The 18,818-nt window shown below is 42.6% G+C and overlaps 1 protein-coding gene across 1 annotated transcript; it reads right to left on the bottom strand.

The window, feature by feature from the left end:
- Nucleotides 1-13,390: 13,390 nt before the first annotated feature.
- LOC141511328 (class I histocompatibility antigen, Gogo-OKO alpha chain-like) lies at nt 13,391-17,573 on the bottom strand. The gene is made up of 7 exons (XM_074220550.1): nt 17,471-17,573; nt 16,627-16,911; nt 16,262-16,534; nt 15,836-16,111; nt 15,561-15,671; nt 15,005-15,037; nt 13,391-14,826 (listed from the first exon to the last, which is right to left on the bottom strand). Exons 1-7 carry the CDS (start codon nt 17,532-17,534, stop codon nt 14,738-14,740), a joined length of 1,131 nt encoding a protein of 376 aa, XP_074076651.1. The 5' UTR covers nt 17,535-17,573; the 3' UTR covers nt 13,391-14,737.
- Between the last annotated feature and the right edge of the window lie 1,245 nt (nt 17,574-18,818).

Here is an 18,818-nt window from a genome sequence, read left to right as displayed (position 1 = left end):
CTTGCCCAAGGTCACCCAGTTAGTTAATTATTAAGTATCTGAGACTGGATTTGAACTCAGATCCTCCTGACTCCAGGGCTGGTGTTCTATCAGTCCACCACCTCGCTGTTCTGGTCCAATGATTTTATCAGAAATATATGAAGAAAATACCTTTATTGCTTAGGAAAGGGCTGTGACTTGGACAAAAATGACAAACTGTCCATGTCTGGATTATGTCAGAGTAAGCTCCGCTATAAATTTGGTAGCACTGGCAATCTAGACACATGAGTTCTATCTGAAATATCCACTTCACTAGGAACCAGTTTTAATATATTGAATATATTATATATATATTATATAAATAAATAAATAATATATATTTAATATATTGAAAATGGAGTCAATCAAATTATTTTTTTTAAACAAGTTCCCAGACCCTGGTTCCAAACTCTTGAGCTGGAGGACCTGGGCCCTCCCCACTCCTGTCTGAGTCTCTGAAAAGGCTGCAGGAGGAGGTCTGAGATGGCAGGGCAGGGGCAGGGTCTCTGGGTCTCTACTTCATGAGAGGACTCAGTAGAATCTCCCCATTTCCTCCCAACCACACTGCTACTCATTGGGAAAGTTCATTTTCCTATAAAACTGCCTCAGCCCCAGTCTTCCCATCTTCTTAGGACCCTCTGTCCTTATGACTAGACCTTCTGCTTGGAAAGTAGGGTCATTGACTCCAGGGGTTCAGTGCACTCTTCTCCCCATTAACCAGCAGCTCCCCTGTTTTTGGACCTCTCCATCCTGCCCCTCACTGGCCACCTTCCTCTTTTCCCCTTCCTTCAATACACGCCCCTGTTGCACTCTGCTTCCAGTTGAGTACTATCTTCTCTCATTAGACTGTAAGCCATCTGAGGGGAGGAACTGTGTGTTTTTATTTGCACATCTGTTCCCACCAATCAATATGGTCCCTGCCACATAACAGGTGCTTAAGAAATAAGTCTGCCTTTAATCAGCTCCCGAGCCCCTAGAGACAATGAAGGAAAAAGCCTGTGGTGATGCCTCTCCTTCCCACACTCACTATCGGAGAAAGATCCCTTGGAGGCTGAGCTCCCCATCCCGCCTCAGCTGCTACCTAGGAGAGACTCCTAGCCCTGTGCTGCTCCCTGCCCAGGGTCAGGACTCAGTAGAAAGAGTTGCAGAAGGATATTAGTGGTCTTAGCCTACACACCCCCAGTGTGGTCAGAGCAATGTCTATTTGAATCCCTTTCATGTAGAATGGGCTAGATTTCCCCAAACCAGAAAAATTGTCCCCATATATGGGTTAATTTGGGCAAGGAGGCTTAGAGCATGGACAAGGTTTACCAGTTGTTTTGGTTGTGGTCCTGGAAATCAGGAAATGTAGATAAGGAGGCTTAACTTTCTGTTCTTGGGAGTTGGGGTGTTTCCTTTGAGATACAGCAAGGTCAAAGTCACTGGATATCAGGTGGCATGGTGAGGGTGGGGGAAGGGGAAATAAAATTCGAGGACAATGGTGGTTGAGGATGGGTAATGAAGGGGTCCAAAGTCAGATTTTTCCTATTTATCTTGGAGGTGATAAGGAGCCAGTGGAATTTATGGAATGGAGGAGTGACCTGTTCAAACCTGGCTGAAGAGACAGTGAGGGGACGAGGGACTAGAGTGAGGAGAGACTTGTGGCAGCAGATCCACCAGCAGACAAATGTCATCTCCCTGGGCTTCTAGCAGACCTGCAAGAACAATCCGGACTAGAGGGGCTTCTGAAGGGAAGAAGAAGGGAAGTCCTTGTTTTGTTCTTCAATTTAGGGAGTCATCTCCAAGCCCCAGGAGGTACTCTGGTGTCTCTGACTGGACCTCATCAGTCCCCTTTCTGTTGTCTAATTCAAACTCTTCAAAAGGAGACTTCCTGAAATGGAAAAATTTCCTGTCACTTGTTACAGAAATATCACATTAAAACTCATTCACTTTTGATAAGAAAAAGTCTTCATGAGTTAGCTGGGAGTGGGGGCAAGAGAGGAAATAGAATAGTAACAGACCACCTCAGATCCCCAGGAGCCAGTAGTTCAGCAGACAAGCTTACCAAGCAGTTTCAAAGGTCTCAGAAAGGAGGGAGGAAAAATTTCCCAACTTTTCTCATCAGATAGGTAGGACCAGTGGTGTTATTGATGGAGGAACACAGCAGAGGCACTTTGGGAAAAGAATTCACAGACTCATACTGTCTCTCAGTCAAGAAAAGCTTATCAAAGAGATTCTCAAAACTAAAACCCTGGTAAAAGATTGATTTCAGTAGAGAGAATTGAACCTTGAGATCAGTTACTTTGTCAAAGTTGTTAAGAAATGAAAACTCCTGGGTATTCTTCTCCCTTTGTTAACTACAAACTCAGGAGGACAATAATCAGGAAACTGAGGGCACAGGCCTGCCCGGAAGAGATAAAAGGAGATCAGGTAGTATTGAAAAAGCAGGAGAGTCTTTGAGGAGCAGCTTGGGCATCTTAATATTGTGCAGCTTTCATCATCAGGCCACAAAAGGAGGTTAATAATTTTCTTTATTCCCTACATAAAAAATCAACTCTTTCCCTGTCCAAGGGATGGCCTTAGAGAATAAAACTTAAACATGTCTAATCCATATTTTCTGTATTTTTTTATTTTGACCCTATATTACAGTTTTAGGGTTGATATTTGAATATTTGGAGTGATAGAGCACTAGCCCTGGAGTAAGGAGGACCTGAGTTCAAATCCAAGCTATTTCAGGGGTGATATTTCAGGAACCTGGGGCCAAGGGGCTTGGGGACTCTAGCCCTGAGGGTTAGAGGCAGGCTGGACACTGAACCACAGTGGGTTAGGCTGGGAAGGGCACTAGCTCTGAGGGATTGTGGTCTTTAACTTAATTTAATTATTTTGCATTTATTTTTACTTTTTATTGAATAATTAAGGGGCCTTAAATAAGATGGGGGAAACAAAATTGTTTTCCACAGGTGCAAGGATGTGGTTAGGGAGCCTTTGAATTTAAGAGGTTTGAGGGAGCTTCAGGCAGGATACAAGGATGTGGCCTCAGGAGGCCATAATGACTTTGTCATAGAAAAACACTCCTGCATCTGGATATTTGCAACTAGAATCAAGCCCAGGAATGACAAGGAAGTTTAAGAAGAAATAGAAAAGCTACAGGGGCTGAAGGACTTGGGCAAGTCACTTTATCTTTTTTGCTCTAATACACTCCACCCTTAGCTTGAAAATGAAAGAATTAGATGTGATGACCTTAGGAGAGTTTACCAGTTGTTGTACTCACTGAGAAGCAGAGAATGAAGTGGCAGCAGAGCAAAGAAGACAGACAAGTTTGGAAAGAAACGAGTAGGAAGAAGAAGAAATAAAAGCAGCTCTTTGTTTATTAGCAAATTAACTATTTAGGGAAAAATGCACTTGGAAAATCCCAGGTTTACTGTAAGATAGTAGAAGTCTGTAAATGTTGTCACCCAAAAAGTGTAAAACCCTTTCAAATACAGGATCAAAATAAAATGACAGAAAATATATGTTAGCCTTTTTAAATTTTTATTGTCTTAGATGGTACTTCTAAATGTATAGTTGGAAGCCATTAGGAAAAATGACCGTACCTTCATCTGGGAAAGAGTTGCTTTTGATATAGAAATAGAGAAGAGGGAAAATTATTAGCCACCTTTTGTGACAGTCTGATCATGAAAGCTGCACAATATAAGAACTCCTTCATTAATTAATTAATTAGTTAAGTGCTGTTGAAGCTAAAATGCTCCTCAAAGACTATCATCCTTGAACAATACTATCTGAACTCTTACCTCTTCTTGGAAGGACACGTCTCCCAGCATCCTGATCATTGTCTTCTTGAGTTTATAATTAACATAGGAAGAGAAATCTAGGAGTCTTAATTTCTTACTAATTGATATCTGAAAAGAGAATATTTCCCAAAGAAATTAATTTTTTCCAGGATTATAGTTTTGAAAAAGTATTATGCTAAACATTATCTCCCATTTTGATCACAGCTAACATTATTACATCAGTTATAGATCGACTAAAGAAGTGTAGAAAAAAGATCAGGGCCATATTAGAGGGAAAGATAGCATCTGTTGTAGCCCTCATGTCCCCAGAAGAGTGGACATGCAACAATATATATAGGGGGGTGGGAGGGGCCATAAGGATGGCCAATGCCTTTACTGAATCAAGGGGAAAATTATAGAGATCAAAAGGGGGGCAGGCCCCTTTGATTAAATAACCCAAACAAATAAAAGCGAAAGGGATAATGTAAATAATAACATAAACTTCTGGACCATTTCTTCTTTATTCTGGAGACATTCTGTATCTCAGCAGTATTTCAATGACCAGGCATTTCCAAGTATGTTCAGGCTACTTGTAGATGTCTTTCTTTCTGATAAATGATATGTATCAACCCACAATTTTTAACAGGTCAAAACCCATATTTTGAAACCTCTTTATTTGCAAATTGTCACACATAGACCTTATTTAAAAATGGAAAATTTTGCAAATTGAACTAGTTTTCTTTTTGACTTTGTCTTATTCATTTATTTATTCACTCCCCCATTTAGTGCGTTCTATTTTACCTAATAAAATGAACTTCAATAAAAATGAAGATTCCACAGCAAAAAGTGAATACTTTAAAAATCTACTAAATTAATTTTGAATTTGTAACATATGCATTTGATAATCCCCTCAGAACAGAGAGTATCTAATAAGTGCTTTTACAAATAAAAGTTTTACCTTTTTTAATATTTTAGTTAAATCAAAAATTCTTAACTGAATGTTTTTCTCCTTAAAATATTTTAAAATAGATGACAGTAACACCAGGTCAAAATTGACTATTCAATAACTGTATCAGCTAATAAAGATCAATTCTCTTAAGTATTCATGAAGGTTCTGTGATTGTCCTTTTAACATCAGGAATGTTTATTGTTGCTTTTTTTTCCTTTTCTTCTTTTTTTTTGTTTTTTTGCAAGGCAATAGGGTTAAGTGACTTGCCCAAGGTCAAACAGCCAGGTAATTATTAAATGTCTGTGGAGGATTCACTGCACTACCTACCTGCCCCATATTGCTGCTTTTTAAAAGAGGAAACATTGTTAGACTGACACCAGAGACAAAAACCACATACTAATCTAGCTGGTTATTAGAGAATGTCATAAATTTTTACACTTGATTTTAAAATTAATCACTTGACATGATTATAGAAATTTACCTTTAAAGGGAAGCAATAAAATTTGAGGAGAATGGTGGAAGAGATGATAGAGGAGATAGAAAACATCATTAAAAACAAACTGGATAATTTTGATTACATTAAAAAGCATTTGCACAAACTAAACCATTGAAACCAAGATCAAAAGAGATGTAGTAAATTTGGAAACAATTTTTACAACTAGTATTTCTGACATTTCTAAAATATATAGAGAAATGAGTCTAGTTTATTAAAAAAAAAAAAACAAGCCATTCCCCAATCGACAAATGGTCAAAGGATATGCAGAGGTAATTTATAGATGAGGAAATCAAAGTGATCCATACTCATATGAAAAACTGCTCTAAATAATTACTGATTAGAGAAATGCATATAAAAGTATCTCTGAGGTATCCCTCACACCTATCAAACTGGCTAATATGACCAGAAAGAATAATGATCAGTGTTGGAAGGGTTGTGGGAAATCTGGGACACTAATGCATTGTTGGTGGAGCTGTGAACTGAACCAACATTTCTGAAGAGCAATCTGGAATTAGGCCCCAAAGGCAATATAAAAATGTGCATCTGCTTTGATCCAGTAATACCACCACTGGGTCTATACCCTGAAGAGATCATGCAAAAGGGTAAAAATGTCACTTGTACAAAAATATTCATAACAGCTCTGTTTGTAGTGCCAAAGAATTGGAAATTGAGGGAACATCCATCAATTGGGAAATGGATGAACAAATTGTATATGTATGTTATGGAACACTATTGTTCTATTAGAAACCAGGAGGGATGGGAATTCAGAGAAGCCTGGAAGGATTTGCATGAACTGATGCTGAGCGAGATGAGAACCAGAAGAACATTGTACATACTAACAGCAACATGGGGTGGTGATCGACCTTGATGGACTCGCTCACCTCCATCAGTGCAAATAATCATGGACCATTTTAGTGCATCTGCAATGGAGAATACTATCTGTATCCAGAGAAAGAACTGTGGAGTTGAAACAAAGACCAAAGACGATTACCTTCAATTTTAACAAAAGTTGTCTTATATAATACATAATTTTGCTATAAATTTTCTATATCTTATTTTTTTCCTCAAGGATTTGATTTTTCTCTCAACACATTCAACTTTGATCAATGTAAGGCATGGAGACAATGTAAAGACTATCATAATGCCTTCTGTGGGGGGCAGGGGGAGGAAAGGAAGGGTGGGGGAAAATGTGTAAAATTCAAAACCTTACCAAAAAAATGATAGGTAGAAACTACTACTGCATGTAATTGGAAAACAAATAAAATATTTATATTCGTATAATAGAAATCTACCCAAAACGTTCAGGGACATAAGAAAAGGAAAAAGCCTATCATTTATTTAAATGTCAGTTTCTAGGCAGAGGTCATGTGGATGATCAAATGCTTTGAGACAGATGCCAGGTGAGTTATTTCCAAATGTTATATTTGGGAAACCAAGTTAAAAGAGTCCAACCTCATATTGTGCTGAACAGCTGCTCTGTTAATCTTGTCCCAATAGTGTCATAATCCAAACCCCATAAGGTGACAGGCATCAAAACAACATTGGCCCAACGGCAATTCCTTTGCAGATCATATCCGAAGTCAGACAAAATAATGACACTTCAGCAATTCCATAGCATCTTAAATAGCAAATTCCAAATAATCAGAACTTTAGGTAAATTCAGCTAACTGATTATAATCTCACATTGGTTCAAGAGAGCATCACAAATTATTTTATCCATGCTCAAATAAGCATAAGCAATAAACCATTGCTTCCAGAATCCTTTTAAAACAATTAGAACATCTTTAGGCAATGTTCAAATAATTACACATAGTTCTATAGGGGTTCCAAATTTCAGATGTAACAACATACATTAGTTTCCAAATAAGATGACATATGAATCATTACCCTTCACTAAACATATAAATTCCAAACTTAAAACTTATCTCCTTTTTTTTAGTTTTTTGCAAGGCAAATGGGGTTAGGTGGCTTGCCCAAGGCCACTCAGCTAGGTAATTATTAAGTGTCTGAGACCGGATTTGAACCCAGGTACTCCTGACTCCGGGGCCAGTGCTTTATCCAATGTGCCACCTAGCCACCCCTAAAACTTATCTTCTTACCTTAATGGATTTTATATTTTATTTCATGAGTTTATTCTACTTTTACCAAAATACTCATGCGAATTTCAAAATGAAAATGAGATTCTTTAGGAATTTAATTTAATACATATGGGAATTTCAAAATACCCATATAACTCTTAGTTCTGCCATGGAATGACAAGAAAGTTGGATCAAAATAGAAAAGAACTTTTCTACTGGCAATTATTAGAGAAACTTTAAATGCTTTTAATATTAACCTAATGACAAAAATGTATCACAATAGTAATCTTGAAAAAAACTTTTCTATGATGGCTACAAGCAATCTCATCACATTATTGCAATAAATTAGCTTACAGATTTGAAAATTCAGTAAATCTTATACCAATCACACAAAACAACCATTACAAAATTGTCTTTTTCTAACATTTCTCTTTTTAAAATGCAGCAATAAACATTCCTGATGCTAAAAGGATCATCACAAAACTTTCATGAATATATCAGAGAATTTATCCTTCCTAGTGATCATAGCTGATATAATTATTGAACAATATTTCTTAATATTAGAACATTTAGTAACATCACATTATTCTTAAAAAAACTTGAAAACTCCTTTAGTTAGTGTTTTCAGATGACCTTACACAGAAAATCAGTCCATATATATAATTATCTATTTTAAAAGTGATCATATAATTTAAACTTTAAATTTGTTAATTTAGGGAGTCCTTTTTTCCTTCAGGACTACAATTTGGAATAAATCAAACCAAATCTGGACTTATAGGTCTTTAACTCCTGATACATGTTCCTCTTAAAAAAAAAACCAAACAAACCAAAAACCATTTATTTCTGCAGATTCTAACTGAACTCAAGTTACTTATACTATTAAAAATGATCTAAGGAGGAGTTAGGCCCTGAAATCTTTTTTTTACAAAGTACATTTAATATCAAATATGAATTGTAGCTTCCATCCTTTATTTTGAAACCAAACGTTGGCTTATATCATGAGAACTCAGCACTGTGCTCACTTTATAAGGCTAGGATCCAATCTACCCCCAAAATGAGCACATCCAAAAGCACTTCAAATCTAATTTCCACACTCCCTGAAAGATGTTACAACTTCTCTTTTGATTTATAGTTCTAATACATATAGCCTCACCACATATCATATTGAAAACTTATTCATACCTTCTTCACTTACTTAAGATCATCTTCCATGGTAAACATAGATTTCTCCAAAAAATCCAATGTATTATAACTTCCATTATCCTTTTCATCTTTTCTATAATCTTCCCAAGGTCTTTCAAAATCCATTTTATGTTTCCTTTTTATTATTTTCATATACTCTCCTTTTAGCCATATTTCAGACTATTTTTCCTTTCTAATGAACATCTTTTTTTATGTTTTAGTACATATCATTAACAGTTCTTACTCTTACAACCAAAGAATAAATAAAAAATTTAAGCTTATCTATCACACTAAATTGTTTTCTTTGTTATAATTTAGATGTCTTTATTTTAAAGATTTTTTTCCAAGGCAATGGGGTTAAGTGGCTTGCCTATGGTCACATGGCTAGGTAATTATTAAGTGTCTGAGGTTGGATTTGAACCCAGGTATTCCTGACTCCAAGGCCGGTGCTCAATCCACTGCATTACCTAGCTGCCCCTTAGATATGTCTTAAAAGAGAAAAACATAAACATTATCTTAAATGTATTTTTAATGCTTAAAAGTATTCACAACCTAGTAACAAAACATTTTCAGGTTACTTTATCAATTTAATGAGAGGAACAAGACATTGCTTCTAAAGTTTAAAATGAATATTTAAAAACTATTTATATTTCATATATAATTTGCATCCCAATTCTATATATCCACAATATACCTTACAAATCAACAGAATATTTCACATAAAATATCCTTAATTTGTAACTTTTAATCTATCCAATTAAACCCAAGTATCTCCTACTAACCATAATTTTCTTAAGCTAAAAATGAAATAACATAAAATTAGTATTATCCATTAAGTTTATTTTCTAGGACCTTGCCAAACCCATGGGTAGATGGCATCATTAAAGATACTAACCCTGATGCAAAATTTGGGGGGCATTTAATACAGAAAGAATAAAGAATCATAAAACTGACTTAGGCAACCAGTGAGATTTTATCTACATGACATAGTTTTACATTATGATCATCTCATAATATAATATTTACATCAAATTCATATTGATATGAATCCTACTTAAGTTAGAGAATGAATGCTTACAAACAACCATAGAATTTCTCTTTCCTCATCCCAGATGTCTCTTATCTTGTGATTTGTTGACACAGGTAAAGGAATATATTGGTGCTGCTACAAAGGTCACCAGATACTATTGACATAAGCCAACTCAACATTCATTCAGATGGAGGAGACAGCCCTTTGGCATGAGCATGTGAGTTTTCTTGGTGTTCATTGTTAGAGCAAAAACACAGGGACAGCATTCAGAGTTAAAACTATTAGTTGGAAGCTAAGAAGTCAATTTTTTATATTAGAAATATAGAATAAGACTTAAATATTCTCTATTACTTTTAATCATATTTTCTTAAAACAAATTGATTTCAGCATAGAAGTTAACCTGTGCAGTCTTTTTTTTTTTTATTAGAAAGAGGCTGCGATGACAGATCCAGGAGAAAAACCCTCCAAGGTGACTGAGAGAAGAGAGGAAGAATGGGTGCTGCACAGCCAGGTGAACAGAGTAGAGGTTAAGAACTAATGGACCAACCTTACCCAGTCTAGGACTAGGAAAAACAAGATTCTCTTTCTTACTTAAAGAGAGAATTCTAACTTGCCCCTATTTTACACTTGAAAAAATCATAGAAGCAAAAAAAAAAGTAGAGAGCATGTCCCTCTCAGTTGAGAGAGAGACAGAGAGACAGAGAAACAGACAGAGAAAGAGAAAGACAGAGAGACAGAGACAGAGAGAGACAGAGAGAGAAAGAGAGGGAGGCAGAGCCAGAAGGCTACAGGCCCAGATCAAACAACAGACACAACAGCAGCCCAGGACTGGGAGACAGACTGTCCCAGCATCATTTGGGAGACTGACTTCCCCAGTTGGAAAGGGGAGGGGGAGTTCAGACACTTGTACAGGAAAGGCCACAACCGACCAATCAGAACTTCAGAAATATGAAATGCAGCTGGACGTAGCCAATCGGTTGGGTAGCTGATTAGTTGATTGGTTGGTTCTTGTCCTTCTTTATAGAAGACCAAAATGACATCACTTTATTGAGACAAGTGACAACTGAGTCCAACTGAGGCTATTCAGACCAATACAAGCTCTGCTGCTCTCCCACAGGTTGGGCACAAATAGTCCATGGGAACACCTGTGGTAGGTACTCTAATCTTAGATATCTCATGCTTTCTCTGAGCTGCCTTCTCATAGAACTCAGCCCTCTCACTGAAGAGGGCACGCCATGCTTGGTGGTCCTGGTCCAGTGTGTCCCATGCTGAACAATCAATTCTAAGGTTCAGGGGATCTCAGTATTGCTTTTTCTGTCCCAGCTGTGAGCACTTGGCCTGTGGTAGTTCTCCATAGAGTTTCACATGGCCAGCCCATCACGGTTGTACTCTCTGTAGTAGTGTTGGAATGCTCAGTAGTTTAGCTTATGAAAGCTCCTCAGTGTCTGGTATCTTCTCTATTAGGTAATCTTAAGAATTTTCCTAAGACAATTTAAATGGAAGCAATTCAGTTTCCTGCCATGACGCTGGTAGACTGTCCAGGTTTCACAGGCCGATAGCAATGAGGTTAGCACAATGGTTCTTTAGAACTTCAGTTTGGTAGTCAGTCTAATATTTCTTCTCTACCATACTTTCTTTCAGAGCCTCCCAAACACTGAACTAGCTCTGGCAATGTGAGTGTCAACCTCATTGTCAATGTGTACTGCCTTGGAAAGGACACTGCCAAGGTAGGTGAACTTGTCCTCAGTGCTTCTAAAACTTCTCCATTTTCTGTAATCAATGTTTTCACTTATAGAAGGTGTCGTACTGGCTGTTGGAGCACCGGGGTTTTCTTGGAGTTCATTGTTAGACCAAAATGAGCACAAACAGCAGAGAATCCATCCATCTTTTGTTGCATCTCAACTTCAGAGGTTGCATTGAGGGCACCAATCATCTGCAATCAGAAGATCCTGCAACAACCCCCCTTCACTTTAGTCTTGGCTTTTCAAATTGAAGAATTTGCCATCAGTGTCAAAGCTGACCTTGAGGCCATGTTCATGTTTAGTGAATTAGCTAATCAAGACATGAAGGCATGAGAAAGGGGGAGGGATGACATTTTTCCATTACCAGGCACAAGACTGTGTGATCAGCACTTAAAGAAAGTTACAAAGAGAAAAACAGAACCTTTTCTCCTTCAAAAATAAGGCCATTTTCAGAAAAATCTGTCCTGTGGAGCTGAATCATGAGTTTTTGGTAAAGAAAAAGATTCAACTTCCTCCATTTCCTTCCTTTTTTTAAGATATTTAGTCTCTTTATTTAACTTATATGCAAAATACATCATAGAAATTGCCAGACTGAACAAATCAGAATCCCAAACTATTACAAACATACAATAAAAAAAAACCATTATGGCTAGCAGAAAAGTGAAGAATTAGATCATTTAATGGCAACAAACATGTATGGTCAAACTTTGAGACATGGAGATTTGCACATGACTGACTGAAGGTCAACAGCATAATTGACAGAAGACAAATGGTGGCAAATCTACATCATACTGGTTAAGTTTCTCAAGTCTTCTACTTCCCACTCATCACTGGTGCTCATGAGCTTATGAATTCATGTAAATGTACACCAAAATTTTGAAGTGTTGATTGATATCCTGGATCCATTCATTGGCACAAGCTTTGGAAATTTCTCAACATGTTTAGTAGCATTCAGCATTCTTAGTTCAGATCCTCATTTTTCTTTTCATTTCCTTGAGTGGTTTAATAGCATTCAATATTTTTAATTCACATCCTGGGCATGATCCCTATTTCCTCAACATGTTTAGTAGCATTCATCATTTTTGTTTCAAATGTTCATCTTTCTTTTCATTTCCCACGTAGGCGCTCCTGTGGGGCGGCGGTGGGCTCTGGGGCCCAGGCTTCCCAGGAGGCGGCAGCAGGCACGGGATGCCAATCCAGCAAGGCCATGAAGCCACTGGAAGTGCTGCGGCCAGAAAGCCATTTCCTTTCTATGAAATAGAGAGAAGGGGAGAGGAAGGCAGAGAGATGCTGGTCCAGTAGGGAAGGAAGACCAGCCAATCAGGAGACAGAGACAGATGGAGTGTAGACAATCAGGACACAGAGAGGAGGACAGTGACCAGACAGGTAGTTGGGATCATGACACCCTAATGATGGCCACACCATAAGGTTGCTGAGTGTCTACAGCACCCACCTGCTCCTTCATAATTTCATGGGGAGGCATTGTTAATAAAAACCAATGGCTCTTTAGAAGCCTGCAAAATAAAATCAAGAACATTGGATTTTGCTGTGCACAAATTGGCAACCCAATTGGAACTGTGGCCTGCCAGAGACAAGACTTGGGCATGTTTTATGAGCAATTGGAACAGAAAGACAAGGTCAAAGAGATCAGATAATCCCAGATAAGAGGAATGAGCATTTTATAACATTCTGGACAATGTCAGAGTTCACCTGAAAGCTAAGTTGGGTGATTTTGGTGAACTGACCTTTCTTAGCTTGGTCAGTTGCACAAAACTGAATCCAAGGTTACAACATTCTGATGACACCAAACTGCAGGACTCATCACAATATGCACAGTTCTTTGACTTTGTGAGATGTAAAGAGGAACTCATCGGCCTGTACAGTTTACAAATGGTGAGGAAGGAATTTAGATCTCCTGGAAGCTTCTCCACTTTTTGGTCCAGAACGAACTGATGGAAACTGCTCCAGGGCTGACAAAGATGCTTCAGATGGTACTCACTCTACCTGCAAAATAGTCTCCATGGATAAGTCCACTTCTGCTTTGGAAAGACTGAAATCATACCAGAGTCCCAATGATTTTGCCATTGAGACTAAGAGATTTTTAAAACTAAAAAGAGACAAGGGAGATTTCTACAACAGTCACAGAAATTTTTGTCCAAAAATGAGCTTCATTTATAAATAAAGGTTAGACCATGCCTACACTGTAGAATATATTCTTATTTCTCTCTCGCCTGAAGTTGTTATCCATGTAACATGCTGCATTAGCGCGGAAGGCTTACCTGTCTATATGCAAAGCCTGCTGACATGAGACAGGACACATATGATGGCTAAATCAAGAGTGGGCAACTTGTCAGTTATCTTGTAACCTATATAGCACACATGACATATACTGCTCCCTCTTACACACACAGTTATCAGAAATAATGGAGAATTTAGCTCCTTTATTAGACTCATACACTGCAAATCCTGACTCTGATACTGTTTGGGTCTCCCAGTCATGGAGCCCACTGCACATCGCTAATTTACAGAGTACCTCTCTGGGTCAAACATGTCATAAATAAACTCTCATTGGATCTGCATAATAATCCTAGGAGTTAGGGTTTTTACAGATGAAAAACCTGAGACAAATAGAGGTCTTTGACCAGGGTCACAGGACTGGCAAACCAGTGGGATCTGAGTCTTCCTAACTCGAGATTCATCATGCTAGTCATTGTACTACCAGCTGTATTTTGATTTTTAAGTAAAACACAGGGAAAAGGGTTACACTTCCAGGAGCTGAACAATGGATGAAGAATTGGGAAGCTCTTTTGATGAGGGATGGAAAGGTAAGAGGGTTTTTGGTATTTGTTTGTAGCTCCCTATCCTGTCAATAAACGAATTGCTTGTTATAGAAAAGATTTGCTTTGGTAAAGCTTATGGCAAGTAATTTGATAATAATGATAAATAGCCTGGAAGGTTACTACTGTTTTCCCGTCCCCAGACATCTCCCACCCAAATGTAAAGTCCCACTGAGACTGTGGAGAAAAGCTGGTGATGATCGAAGACAAAGAATCCATTCTGCAGATTTTTGCAACTGGAAAAAGATCCCTGAGGTCAGGGCAACATCTGTGTGGAGGAGGAGCCCTTTCTAAATTCCTCAGGCCCTTCTTTATTGCTGGGTGTGTCCCAGCAAAGAGAGGCAGACAGAAAAAAGAGGGGGAGGGAGAGGGGAGGAGGACTTAGAGGGTGAGGGCATCAATGAGGCTTCCCTGGAGTGTGGCCAATAGAATACGGTGATGAACACAGGGGCCAGGGCTGGGGAGAGAAGCCAGAGGACAACAAGAATGAGCAGGAATTGGAGCCTTGTTTTCTTTCATTAAAGGAAACGCTTAAGCTGAAGGAAGAAAAAAAAACAGATTGGGGGTGTCCTCAGTAACCTCTGCCCTCCAGCCTGTCATGATTCTGCCTCTCCTCCCTTCCAGGACTCACACACACTCACAAACCCTCCCCTCAGCTATACAACAACCCCTCCTTCATTTGGAGACCCCAGAGTCTCACCTTTGTCTATGAGAGAGTCGTCTGACCCCTGGGCACTGTCACTGTCTAGAGACAAAGGAGGGAAATGATCTAGTCAGGGACAGACTTTCCAGAACCAAGAGATGGGAGGGGAAGAGAACTCCAAGAAATGCTCCTGGGGAGGGGGGAGTCTCTCTTCTGCCTTCTCCCTTTCCATACCCCAGGATACCATGGTCTGTCCTCTCCATGTCAACCCTTTACTTACTTGCAGCCTGAACATAAGCCCCTCTTTTTCCACCTGAAAAAGGAAAAAACATTTCCAGTGAGGAATCCAGGAGAGACCATACTCGGGTCTCAGGAGTTCCCTGATTTGTCCTGGAGATGTAACAAATGAGGACTGCAACTGCTCCCCCAGAACCCCCCTCTACAGTCCAACACCTAGATCCAGGAGGAAGAAAGAAAAGTTGGGCCCAAAATAGGCCCTTCCCAACACCCATAGGTTTTTGAGTCCGATCCACAACCCACAGTGGAGGAGCCCTGGGGCCCTTTGGCAGAAGTCCCATATTCATTTCTGATCTGAGGCTGAAGCAGTAACCCTGTGCCCCCCTTCCCCGCCCCCAGCCACCTAGTTAGATCTGCAGGCTGTCCCACAGAGAAAGGCTTTCTATTCACCGAGCTGTTCATCTAAAGCCTCAGGGTCTGTAATAGCACCCAAAATAGGGAAAGGAAGGACTTGGGGGCCGAAGGACAAGCTGCCAGGCCAGGGGGGCAGACTCTCCGTGGTGCCTGCTGCCTGCTGGCCCCCCTCCTGGCCTGCCCACCTGGATTCTCCTTCTTCTTCCAGATGAGAACTCCGGCAAGGACTGCAGAGAGGAGGAACATGGCCCCAGCAATGGCGCCCAGGATGCTCCAGGTGGATGAGGGTGGTGGCTCTAAAATGGAAAAGTGAAGTGAAAGACGCTGGTCTCTCTCCCGCTGTCACTAAGCCCTTTCCCAGTTCCCTACTCCCTCCCTCTCAGTAACTCCACACATGTCTCTGCTTTTTGAGGGGGGCGGGTGGATGGTCTTCTCCCCCAGCATCCCTCACTGTTCTTACCCCATTTCAGGGTGAGGGGCTCAGCCAGTCCCTCGTGTTGAATACGGCAGGTGTAGCTCCCTTCCTGGCCTGGGGTCACCCCCACAGCTGCCCACTTCTGGAAGGTTCCATCTCCCCCAGGCCTGGTCTCAATGAACTCTGTGTCCTGGAGCAGTTCCTCCCCATCCCTCAGCCAAGTCAGGGAGATCTCCGCAGGGTAAAAGTCCTGGGCCCGGCACCTGAGGGTCATCTCCCCATCGGGCGCAGCGTGATGGGTGACTCGGGCAGAAGGTGGGTCTGGGGGGGTAAAGGTCAGAGACATTGCCAAGGACAAGTGCGGGGAGAGGAAACACCCTAACAGCCAGGTCCTGAGGTACCGGGGGTCCCCTGGGGTTCGGGAGCCGGGGAACTTGATTGGCGAGCACCCAGGGGCGGGGCTGGCGGTACCTGTCCTGGTCAGCGCCTCCTTGCCCATCTCCAGGTACTGGTGCAGCCACTGAACACACTCCTCCTCCAGGTAGGCTTTATGGCTCTCAGCTTCACTCCCTCCCTCCACCTTGCGCTTGGAGATCGTCTCCTGGGAGGGGACCACACAAGTCCAGGTCTTCGCATCCGGGGAGTTGTAATCCTGGCCATTGTAGGCGTGTTGGGAGAGGCCGCGCTGGAACCGGCCGTCGGGGGAGACCTCGCAGCGGTGCAGGTACTGGATGGTGTAGACGCCTGGCGGACCCCAGCCCTGGGTCAGCATCCCACTCCCCCGTCCCCAGGGCGACCGTGGGGACACCACCCTCCCGCCCGGCCCCGTCACGCACCGCCCTCGCTCCGGTTGTGATTACGCTGCAGAGCCTCCAGTCTCTCCCGGTACACCCGAGCGTTGGTCCTCCCGATCCACGTGGTCCGCTCCCAGTACTCGGGGTCCTCTTGGATCACCCCCTTCACCCACGCCGTCCGCGGCTCCATCCTCGGCGTCGGGGCGTCGCTGTCGAAGCGCACGAACTCCACACCGTCCACGTAGCCCGCGGAGACGAAGCGGGGCTCCCCAAGCTCGGGCCGGGTCCAGCCAGTGTGGATATACATCAGGGTGTGAGAGCCTGGACCTGGGCAGCCGGGGCCCGGGTCAGCGCGGGGACCGCGTAGCCCCGACCCCCGCTGCTCCCCGAGGGGGCTGGCCCCCATGGGACCTCAGCCCCCCCCCGGGCTGCAGTGCACTGAGCGGGCGGTGGTCATTCTCAGGACCTGAGCGCTTAGAGATCCACCCAAAGCCTTCTCTGCCCCCCGGGCCTCTTCTCCCAGGCAGGGCCTCGGGCCTCGGCCCTGCCTCCAGGTCCTGCTCCTGGGGCTCACTGCTCACCCGCAGCCCCCCGTCTGCTCCCGCATCGCCCCGCTTCCCTCCCCCGAGTTCTCTAACAAGGCTGCCCCTGGCCCCGCCCTCGGATGTGGGGGGGTCGGAGGCAACTCTGCTCCTTGACACCCCCAGAACCGTCCCAGTCGTTCTCCCCACTGGCACCTCATCTCCGCTCCCCCAAACTAAGGGGCGAACACCAAGACCCCTCCCCTCCCTCCACCCTCGCCCAAGCCCTCCCACCCCTAGGGTCCCAAGCAGGCTCCTTTCTTCCTTCGCCCATGTCCCTGTCCGCGCCCCGGTCCTCTCCTCACCTGCCCAGGTCCGCGGCAGAACCAGGAGCCCCACCAGAAGGAGACCGCGCGGGGAGCTGTCCATGGTCCATAGGCAGAAATGCCCAAGTCCGGGGAAGGTCGTTTACACAGGGCGGGGGGTGACGACCCTTAACTTCTGATTGGCTGCTCCGAGTCTCTGCCACCCAGTAGCAAAGGGGAGTCACAAGACGTCACTGGGAACCGTGCAGAAAGGCTTCTGAGAACAAAAACTGAAACTGTCCCGGAGCAGCTTTCCGGCTTCAGATCTTTGTGTGTTAGTCCCGGAGCAGCCTCGGACCCGGGACAGCCCTATAGGCCCCCTCCCTCCCATCATTTCTCCAGGAACACCCAGCTCTGTGGCTCCCAGTCTGAGCCAGAGCCAAGGAAGGTCTCAGCCCCCCCCCCCCGGTGGCCTCCACCCTCTAGTCCCCGGGGGGCACCCTTTCCCTCTGAGAAGTTAGGAAGAAACTCCCACCTCTCCCCCACCCCCCGCCAAAAAGAGGGTGTTGGAGGCCTGAAGTCATCTTCAGAATAAGGGGCAGGCAGGTGGTGCGGTGGGGAGACAGCTGGCATGGGATTCAGAAGGACCGAAGTTCGAATCCGAATTCAAGCACTTGGCACTTAATAGTTGTGTGACCTTGGACAAGAACCTAACTCTGATGGCCTCGCACCCAGGGCCACCTCCAGTCGTCCTGATCCTTAGCTGGTCACTGGACCCAGATGGTTCTGGAGAAGAGAGTGAGGCTGGGACTTAGCACCCCCTCAATTCAGGTGCTTCTCATGGCATCACCTCCCAAGATGTCATGGTCTGCTTTGAAAATGAAGGATAAACATTATTATTAATTATTAATCTACAGACTAATTTGTGGGGAAGGAGTGCTGCCACCCTCATTTTAATAACATCCATGACTCAGACAAGCTGTGACTCAGGCAAATCATTTTTTTGTTGTTGTTTTGACAAGGCAGTGGGGTTAAATGACCTGCCCAAGGCCACACAGCCAGGAAATTTTCCATATTCCCCCATGTACAAGACGCACCCTAATTTGGTGGCCTGAAATTTTAAAAAAGTAATGAAGTATAATAGTAATATTTGTGTAATCCCTGTATAAAAGGGGCCCTGGACACTTTTCTGGGCCCTGAGAAACTCCTTAGAAATATAACTTTGGCTAGGCGCCTTTGGGTCTGAGAATATTCTGACAGGATCCAAAAGGTTGACCCTGGGGTCTTGAAATGTACCATAAATTTGTCTGAGACTGGCAAAACTTTCTTGTTAACCTAAACCTTTTGCTGTATCTGCAAAATTCCTGCTCCCTCCCCAAACTGCCTCCCCCTTCCCTAGATGCAACCA

This window comes from Macrotis lagotis, chromosome 1 (assembly GCF_037893015.1).
Source record: "Macrotis lagotis isolate mMagLag1 chromosome 1, bilby.v1.9.chrom.fasta, whole genome shotgun sequence".
Lineage (NCBI taxonomy): Eukaryota > Metazoa > Chordata > Mammalia > Peramelemorphia > Peramelidae > Macrotis > Macrotis lagotis.
Note: the sequence above shows the minus strand (reverse complement) of the source record. Positions and strands in the feature narration are given on the sequence as shown.

Coding starts and splice junctions, on each gene's coding strand:
- LOC141511328 (XM_074220550.1), bottom strand. CDS start 17,534: ATGGACAGCTCCCCGCGCGGTCTCCTTCTGGTGGGGCTCCTGGTTCTG. Junction 16,535..16,626: donor TCACAACCGGAGCGAGGGCG/GTGCGTGACGGG, acceptor GGGGTCCGCCAG/GCGTCTACACCATCCAGTAC. Junction 15,672..15,835: donor GCCCCTCACCCTGAAATGGG/GTAAGAACAGTG, acceptor TTTCCATTTTAG/AGCCACCACCCTCATCCACC.